This window comes from Trachurus japonicus, chromosome 24, assembly GCF_045865225.1.
Source record: "Trachurus japonicus isolate A0001 chromosome 24, Traja_1.0".
Taxonomy (NCBI): domain Eukaryota; kingdom Metazoa; phylum Chordata; class Actinopteri; order Carangiformes; family Carangidae; genus Trachurus; species Trachurus japonicus.
In genome coordinates, this window is record NC_140930.1 from 243,088 (window position 1) to 252,500 (window position 9,413).

General features: G+C 49.2%; 1 protein-coding gene across 1 annotated transcript in view; it reads left to right on the top strand.

The window, feature by feature from the left end:
- Positions 1–9,413, top strand: part of LOC146961031 (transcription factor IIIB 90 kDa subunit-like) — a 34,860-nt gene that overhangs the window by 22,226 nt on the left and 3,221 nt on the right. Inside the window, exons 3-13 of the mRNA XM_085771013.1 lie at positions 670–750; positions 1,029–1,202; positions 1,395–1,426; positions 2,004–2,076; positions 4,053–4,202; positions 4,290–4,383; positions 5,614–5,740; positions 5,843–5,882; positions 7,314–7,409; positions 7,501–7,848; positions 7,928–7,986. Coding sequence (XP_085627139.1) covers positions 670–750; positions 1,029–1,202; positions 1,395–1,426; positions 2,004–2,076; positions 4,053–4,202; positions 4,290–4,383; positions 5,614–5,740; positions 5,843–5,882; positions 7,314–7,409; positions 7,501–7,848; positions 7,928–7,986 — 1,274 coding nt within the window. The remainder of the gene's footprint in view (positions 1–669; positions 751–1,028; positions 1,203–1,394; positions 1,427–2,003; positions 2,077–4,052; positions 4,203–4,289; positions 4,384–5,613; positions 5,741–5,842; positions 5,883–7,313; positions 7,410–7,500; positions 7,849–7,927; positions 7,987–9,413) is intronic.

The following is a 9,413-nucleotide window of genomic DNA, read 5'->3' on the forward strand; positions in this document are numbered from 1 at the left end:
AGTCAGAAAGATCATAGGGACTGAACTCCATCTACACACACAGACACACAACATGCAGCTCAAACACAAACACAAACACAACCTCACACACAGACACACAACATGCAGCTCAAACACAAACACTGCACACACAACCTCACACACACACCACCAGACAGCATCATCACACACATCACGCTTCTTCAACAGTTTCTACCCGGCAACAGTCAGACGTCCTGCAAACACAACACGCATCCACCTCAGTAGCACTTGGCCCTTTTTACACTTATTTATTCTTATATTTATTTACCTATAGACATAGATCTCTGGCCTTTTTAGACATTTTATGTCCTTGTCCTTTTCTTAATCCCAGGCTTGAGCCTTTTAAAGTGTTTGTCATTGTGTCTTGTCTTTGTGTCTTTGTGTGTTCTCTTTTGTTTCTCCACCGGACCTGGAACAACCGTACAGAAACTCCTATGTGTGTTTGCACAAATGGCAAATAAAGATTTTGACCTTTGACCTTTTGACCTTGACTGGCTGAGAGGGATGTCACCACTCAGTCTGTCTCTCTCTCTCTGTCTCACCTGTCTCACCTGTCTCACCTGTCTGTCTCACCTGTCTTACCTGTCTTACCTGTCTTACCTGTCTTACCTGTCTTACCTGTCTCCCTCTCACCTGTCTGTGTCTCAGGTCCGGCTAAAGTTCCTCTCCTTGGTTCTGGTTTCCACACCAGTGTTGGTAAAGAGTCCAGAGCTCAGACGCTGCAGAGTGGTGAGTACCTTCATCACCTTCATCACCTTCATCACCTTCATCACTATGTACTATAGTCTATATATTATGGGATGTTCATCACTACATAGGCTACTATAGTCTATATTATGGGATGTAAACTGACATCAGAGATCTGTCTTTAGTTTTAACAACTTTCTCTGTCGGTTCTTTAAATTCACTAGTTTTTCTCTTGTCAGCGTGTTGTGTCTTCCTCCATCCCATCATTAGTTAGTTCAGTTTGTTGTGTCTCCATGGTAACGGTGTGGTTGTGGTTGCAGGGAAGCGTCAGATTCAGCAGCTGGGCAGCCAGCTGCAGCTCAACCAGCACTGCCTCGACACGGCCTTCAACTTCTTCAAGATGGTCGTCAGCAAACACCTGACCCGCGGCCGCAAGATGGAGCACGTCATCGCCGCCTGCCTCTACCTGGTGTGTCGTACCGAGGGCACGCCCCGTATCCTAGCAACCGCTCTGCTCTGCTCAGAGTGCTTTCAGCTCCTGGTTTAAAGGGATAGTAGCATTTTTTTAAAGTGGGGTTGTATGATCTACAAATAGCCATAGATCATACAACCCCACTTTAAAAAAATGCTACTATCCCTTTAATGTTGATGTGTCAGACTGTGACGGTTCCTGAACTGAGCTGCAGACATGCTGCTGGACCTGAGCGACCTGCTGCAGGTACGGCTCAGCTCGCCGTTTCAACACGTTTTAACCTGTTTTAACCTGTTTCAACTGGTTTCAACCCGTTTTAACCCGTTTCAACATGTTTTAACCCGTTTCAACCAGTTTTAACCTGTTTTAACCTCTTTCAACCAGTTTTGACCAGTTTCAACCAGTTTTAACCTGTTTTAACCTGTTTCAACCCGTTTCAACCAGTTTCATCCAGTTTTGACCAGTTTTAACCTGTTTTAACCTGTTTTAACCCGTTTCAACCCGTTTTTAACACGTTTTAACCAGTTTTAACCTGTTTCAACCCGTTTTTAACACGTTTTAACCAGTTTTAACCTGTTTCAACCCGTTTCAACCCGTTTTTAACCCGTTTCAACCAGTTTTAACCAGTTTTAACCTGTTTCAACCAGTTTTAACCAGTTAGAACCTGTTTTAACCAGTTTTAACCAGTTAGAACCTGTTTCAACCAGTTTTAACCATTTAGAACCAGTTTTAACCCGTTTTAACCAGTTAGAATGCGTTTTAACCAGTTTGAACCAGTTTTAATCAGTTTGAACCAGTTTGAACCAGTCTCTCCCGTGTCCAGGTGAACGTCTACATCCTGGGGAAGACCTTCCTGCTTCTGGCCCGTGAGCTCTGCATCAACGCTCCTGCAATCGGTGAGAACTTCACTTCAGCTCAGCTCAGACGACTTTATTGACTCCTCAGGGGGAAACTCGTGTAGCTCGGTGTGAATCGCCAGCACCGCGTCGGCCTCCAGCTCCATCTCATCGCTGTACATGTACCTGGACACGCAGCACAGAGACCGCATTATGGGATGGAACACACAGAGACGGTCATTCATGAAGTGATGATGAAAACATAAGAGAAGAGTTTCTGATCAGGCTAATGTAACATTAGGAGGCTAGTGCTAGTGTTAGTGCTAGTGCTAGTGCTAGTGCTAGTGCTAGTGCAAGGAGGTTGAGGCTAGTGCTAGTGCTAGTGCAAGGAGGTTGAGGCTAGTGCTAGTGCTAGTGGCTAGTGCTAGTGCTAGTCGCTAGTGCTAGTGCTAGTGCTAGTGCTAGTGCTAGTGCAAGGAGGTTGAGGCTAGTGCTAGTGCTAGTGGCTAGTGCTAGTGCTAGTCGCTAGTGCTAGTGCTAGTGTTAGTGCTAGTGCTAGTGCTAGTGCTAGTGCAAGGAGGTTGAGGCTAGTGCTAGTGCTAGTGGCTAGTGCTAGTGCTAGTCGCTAGTGCTAGTGCTAGTGTTAGTGCTAGTGCTAGTGCTAGTGCTAGTGCAAGGAGGTTGAGGCTAGTGCTAGTGCTAGTGGCTAGTGCTAGTGCTAGTCGCTAGTGCTAGTGCTAGTGCTAGTGCAAGGAGGTTGAGGCTAGTGCTAGTGCTAGTGCTAGTGCTAGTGCTAGTGCTAGTGCAAGGAGGTTGAGGCTAGTGCTAGTGCTAGTGGCTAGTGCTAGTGGCTAGTGCTAGTGCTAGTGCTAGTGCAAGGAGATTGAGGCTAGTGCTAGTGGCTAGTGCTAGTCGCTAGTGCTAGTGCTAGTGTTAGTGCTAGTGCTAGTGCTAGTGCTAGTGCTAGTGCTAGTGCAAGGAGGTTGAGGCTAGTGCTAGTGCTAGTGGCTAGTGCTAGTGGCTAGTGCTAGTGCTAGTGTTAGTGATAGTGATAGTGGCTCAGCTGTGGAGGAGGCTGAGGCTAGTGTTAGTGCTAGCGCTAGTGCAAGGAGGTTGAGGCTAGTGCTAGTGCTAGTGCTAGTGTTAGTGCTAGTGCAAGGAGGTTGAGGCTAGTGCTAGTGCTAGTGCTAGTGCTAGTGATAGGGCTAGTGTTAGCGCCAGTGTTAGTGCTAGTGCTAGGGCTAGTGCTAGTGCTAGTGCTAGTGCTAGTGCTAGTGATAGTGCTAGTGATAGGGCTAGTGCTAGTGATACTGTCTTTATGTCCCGTAGATCCGTGTCTCTACATCCCGCGCTTCGCCCACATGTTGGAGTTCGGGGGCTGAGGCTACTGCTAGTGCTACTGCTAGTGCTAGTGCTAGGGCTAGTGCTAGTGTTAGCACCAGTGTTAGCGCTAGTGTTAGTGTTAGTGCTAGTGCTAGGGCTAGTGCTAGTGTTAGCACCAGTGTTAGCGCTAGTGCTAGTGATACTGTCTTTATGTGCAGTAACAGTGTAGAGCGTCTCTGTCTCGTAGATCCGTGTCTCTACATCCCGCGCTTCGCCCACATGTTGGAGTTCGGGGGCTGAGGCTACTGCTAGTGCTACTGCTAGGGCTAGTGCTAGTGCTAGTGCTAGTGCTAGTGCTAGTGCTAGCGCTAGTGTTAGTGTTAGTGCTAGTGCTAGGGCTAGTGCTAGTGCTAGTGTTAGTGTTAGTGCTACTGTTAGTGCTACTGCTAGGGCTAGTGCTAGTGCTACTGCTAGTGCTAGGGCTAGGGCTAGTGATAGGGCTAGTGCTAGGGCTAGTGTTCGTGTTAGTGCTAGGGCTAGTGCTAGTGATACTGTCTTGATGTCCCGTAGATCCGTGTCTGTACATCCCGCGCTTCGCCCACATGTTGGAGTTCGGGGGCTGAGGCTACTGCTAGTGCTAGTGCTAGTGCTAGTGCTAGTGCTAGTGCTACTGCTAGTGCTAGTGCTAGTGATACTGTCTTGATGTCCCGTAGATCCGTGTCTCTACATCCCGCGCTTCGCCCACATGTTGGAGTTCGGGGCGAAGACGCACGAGGTTTCCATGACGGCGCTCCGTCTGGTGCAGAGGATGAAGAGGGACTGGATGCACACGGGACGGCGCCCGTCTGGTCTGTGTGGGGCAGGTACAGTACTGCTGCTGTTACCGTGGCAACGCCGACACACCAGCAACAACACACGATCAAGTTAATAATTAACCCCTCCCTCCCCAGCTCTCCTGGTCGCCGCCCGGATGCACAAGTTCCGCCGGACGGTGAAGGACGTGATCAGTGTGGTGAAGGTCTGTCAGACCACGCTGAGGAAGAGGTGAGATCCAGTAGATCACAGTAGATCCCAGTAGATCACAGTAGATCAGGTCTGTCAGACCACGCTGAGGAAGAGGTGAGACCCAGTAGATCACAGTAGATCCCAGTAGATCAGGTCTGTCAGACCACGCTGAGGAAGAGGTGAGACCCAGTAGATCACAGTAGATCAGGTCTGTCAGACCACGCTGAGGAAGAGGTGAGACCCAGTAGATCACAGTAGATCAGGTCTGTCAGACCACGCTGAGGAAGAGGTGAGATCCCAGTAGATCCCAGTAGATCAGGTCTGTCAGACCACGCTGAGGAAGAGGTGAGATCCAGTAGATCACAGTAGATCACAGTAGATCAGGTCTGTCAGACCACGCTGAGGAAGAGGTGAGATCCAGTAGATCCCAGTAGATCACAGTAGATCAGGTCTGTCAGACCACGCTGAGGAAGAGGTGAGACCCAGTAGATCACAGTAGATCACAGTAGATCAGGTCTGTCAGACCACGCTGAGGAAGAGGTGAGATCCAGTAGATCCCAGTATATCAGGTCTGTCAGACCACGCTGAGGAAGAGGTGAGATCCAGTAGATCCCAGTAGATCAGGTCTGTCAGACCACGCTGAGGAAGAGGTGAGATCCCAGTAGATCCCAGTAGATCACAGTAGATCAGGTCTGTCAGACCACGCTGAGGAAGAGGTGAGATCCAGTAGATCCCAGTAGATCAGGTCTGTCAGACCACGCTGAGGAAGAGGTGAGATCCAGTAGATCACAGTAGATCAGGTCTGTCAGACCACGCTGAGGAAGAGGTGAGATCCCAGTAGATCCCAGTAGATCAGGTCTGTCAGACCACGCTGAGGAAGAGGTGAGATCCAGTAGATCCCAGTAGATCAGGTCTGTCAGACCATGCTGAGGAAGAGGTGAGATCCCAGTAGATCCCAGTAGATCACAGTAGATCACAGAAGTTCCCAGTAGATCACAGTAGATCACAGAAGTTCCCAGTAGATCACAGTAGATCCCAGAAGTTCCCAGTAGATCCCAGTAGATCACAGAAGTTCCCAGTAGATCCCAGTAGATCACAGTAGATCTCATCTCTCTGTCTCTCTCCCTATAGGCTGACGGAGTTCGAAGACAATAGATCCCAGTAGATCTCAGTAGATCACAGTAGATCCCTTCTCTCTGTCTGTCTCCCTATAGGCTGACAGAGTTCGAGGACAGTAGATCACAGTAGATCCCTTCTCTCTCCCTATAGGCTGACGGAGTTCGAGGACACGCCCACCAGTCAGCTGACCATCGATGAGTTCATGAGAGTGGATCTGGAGCAGGAGTGTGATCCTCCGTCCTTCACTGCAGGACAACACAAGGCCAAGATGCAGCAGGTAGATCCTCGCCTCTCATTGGCTGCTAGATCCTCGCCTCTCATTGGCTGTTCTCACACCTGTTTCTGATTGGCTGTTAACCAGATGTCTCTTCTCCTGCAGCTGGAGCAGGAACTGACCAAGAAGCTGGACGAGGTGGAAGGTACTTGCATTTATTTGGTAGCTACACCGGTCACTACTTCATTTATTTGGTAGCTACACCGGTCACTACTGCATTTATTTGGTAGCTACACCGGTCACTACTTCATTTATTTGGTAGCTACACCGGTCACTACTGCATTTATTCGGTAGCTACACCGGTCACTACTTCATTTATTTGGTAGCTACACCGGTCACTACTTCATTTATTTGGTAGCTACACCGGTCACTACTTCATTTATTTGGTAGCTACACCGGTCACTACTGCATTTATTTGGTAGCTACACCGGTCACTACTTCATTTATTTGGTAGCTACACCGGTCACTACTGCATTTATTTGGTAGCTACACCGGTCACTACTTCATTTATTCGGTAGCTACACCGGTCACTACTTCATTTATTCGGTAGCTACACCGGTCACTACTTCATTTATTTGGTAGCTACACCGGTCACTACTTCATTTATTTGGTAGCTACACCGGTCACTACTTCATTTATTTGGTAGCTACACCGGTCACTACTTCATTTATTCGGTAGCTACACCGGTCACTACTTCATTTATTCGGTAGCTACACCGGTCACTACTGCATTTATTTGGTAGCTACACCGGTCACTACTTCATTTATTTGGTAGCTACACCGGTCACTACTGCATTTATTTGGTAGCTACACCGGTCACTACTGCATTTATTTGGTAGCTACACCGGTCACTACTGCATTTATTTGGTAGCTACACCGGTCACTACTGCATTTATTTGGTAGCTACACCGGTCACTACTTCATTTATTTGGTAGCTACACCGGTCACTACTGCATTTATTTGGTAGCTACACCGGTCACTACTGCATTTATTTGGTAGCTACACCGGTCACTACTGCATTTATTGGTAGCTACACCGGTCACTACTTCATTTATTTGGTAGCTACACCGGTCACTACTGCATTTATTTGGTAGCTACACCGGTCACTACTGCATTTATTTGGTAGCTACACCGGTCACTACTTCATTTATTTGGTAGCTACACCGGTCACTACTGCATTTATTTGGTAGCTACACCGGTCACTACTTCATTTATTTGGTAGCTACACCGGTCACTACTTCATTTATTTGGTAGCTACACCGGTCACTACTGCATTTATTTGGTAGCTACACCGGTCACTACTTCATTTATTTGGTAGCTACACCGGTCACTACTTCATTTATTTGGTAGCTACACCGGTCACTACTGCATTTATTTGGTAGCTACACCGGTCACTACTGCATTTATTTGGTAGCTACACCGGTCACTACTGCATTTATTTGGTAGCTACACCGGTCACTACTGCATTTATTTGGTAGCTTTGGTAGCTCGGTCACTAGACAGAGAGTGGGGGGGTTAGGACTTTAATTTGCAGGGACAGATGAGATGTTGATTGTCCTGGTTGTGGTTGTGTTCAGGAGAGATCAGCAGCTACAAAGACGTGATCGAGACGGAGCTGGAGAAGAGTCGACCGAAGCTCAGAGGGATCTACGCCGCCTACGCCAAGGAGATGGGTGCGTATCCTGGTCACCATGGTAACAGGTCACGATCCAGTGGCGGCGGCGGCGTTGAGGAGTTTGACCCCGAGTCTGTTTCCTCCGTCAGATCACGAGGACGTGGACGCGGACGTGGACGCGGCGTCCTCGACCTCTGACCCCGAGGACGCGGCGGCGGTGGCGGAGGAGCTGCACGCCGTGACGCAGCACCTGACCCAGGACTTCCTGTGTCAGGTGATCCAGGAGGAGGAGGGGCGGGGCCAGACGGCCGGCGAGGGGCGGGGCCAGACGGCCGGCGAGGAGCCCGGACAGGAAGTGGCGCCAGAGGAGGAGGAGGGGGCGGGGCCTCGGCGCCAGCTCCCGCCCCTCGCCGTCATCCTGGGGAAGTTGCCTAGCAACCTGGACCTGCAGACCATCCAGACCCTCGACCGGCCGGAACCGGATCCAGAAGCCGACGGTCAGGCCCGGCGCCGCGATGACGTCATCACAGTGAGGTCACGGTGACATCATCACTGACTTTTGTTTGGTGTTTGCAGAGTCGGAGGCCGGCGGCGAGCTGGAGCTGGACGGGATCGAAGACGCCGAGATCGACAAGGTATCGATCTGATTATTGATCTGTTGATCTGTTGGTAGTTAGTTAGTTCAGTCCTTCCCACAGGTTGCTAGGAGACTGTGGCGGTAGCGGTGCTGTTACTGTGCGTTCACACTAAAAGCTTCCAAAGCCTCATAAACGCTCGAGGGTGGGCGTCAGACAAAGACAGCTTCCAAAACGGCAAATATCTTCAGCCGCTTTGGCCGCTCGTCACGTGACTGACGTCAAAGTTCGATGGCGTTGGTCATTGGGAGCCGAAATATAAAAAAAAGAAAAAAACGGCAGCCGACGGACATCTCTATTCTGACAGGTTGCCGTCGAACCGCGTAATAGCTAATTACCCTAAAGTTAACCAGGGCTCAACTTCTCCTCTGGTGACGCTTTGGACGATTTGGACTAGTTGGACTCTTTGGACTCTTTGGACGCTTTGGAAGCTTTGGACTCTTTGGAAGCTTTGGACTCTTTGGACTCTTTGGAAGCTTTGGAAGCTTTGGACTCTTTGGAAGCTTTGGACTCTTTGGACTCTTTGGAAGCTTTGGACTAGTTGGACGCTTTGGAAGCTTTGGACTCTTTGGACTCTTTGGAAGCTTTGGACTCTTTGGACTCTTTGGACTCTTTGGACTCTTTGGAAGCTTTGGACTCTTTGGACTCTTTGGAAGCTTTGGACTAGTTGGACGCTTTGGAAGCTTTGGACTCTTTGGAAGCTTTGGACTCTTTGGACTCTTTGGAAGCTTTGGAAGCTTTGGACTCTTTGGAAGCTTTGGAAGCTTTGGAAGCTTTGGACTCTTTGGAAGCTTTGGAAGCTTTGGAAGCTTTGGACTCTTTGGAAGCTTTGGACGCTTTGGAAGCTTTGGACTCTTTGGAAGCTTTGGACTCTTTGGACGCTTTGGAAGCTTTGGAAGCTTTGGACTCTTTGGAAGCTTTGGACTCTTTGGAAGCTTTGGACTCTTTGGAAGCTTTGGACGCTTTGGAAGCTTTGGACTCTTTGGAAGCTTTGGACGCTTTGGAAGCTTTGGACGCTTTGGAAGCTTTGGACTCTTTGGAAGCTTTGGACGCTTTGGAAGCTTTGGACTAGTTGGACGCTTTGGACTCTTTGGAAGCTTTGGACGCTTTGGAAGCTTTGGACTCTTTGGAAGCTTTGGACTCTTTGGAAGCTTTGGACTCTTTGGAAGCTTTGGACGCTTTGGAAGCGCGGCGACGCCTGTTGACGCTTTGGTCGCTCAGTGTCGCCGGCTCTCATTGAAAATGAATTGACTTCCGACGTTTTGAGGCTTTGGAAGCTTTTGGTGTGAACGCACAGTTATGCTGCTTCTCTCTGTGTGTGAGAGAGCGGCGCTACGCAGAGATGAATGAACAACCATATGAAGCAGAATCAACACGATGATCTATGACTGAAACACTGGTATTGATCACTGATCAGGAGGCGCCAG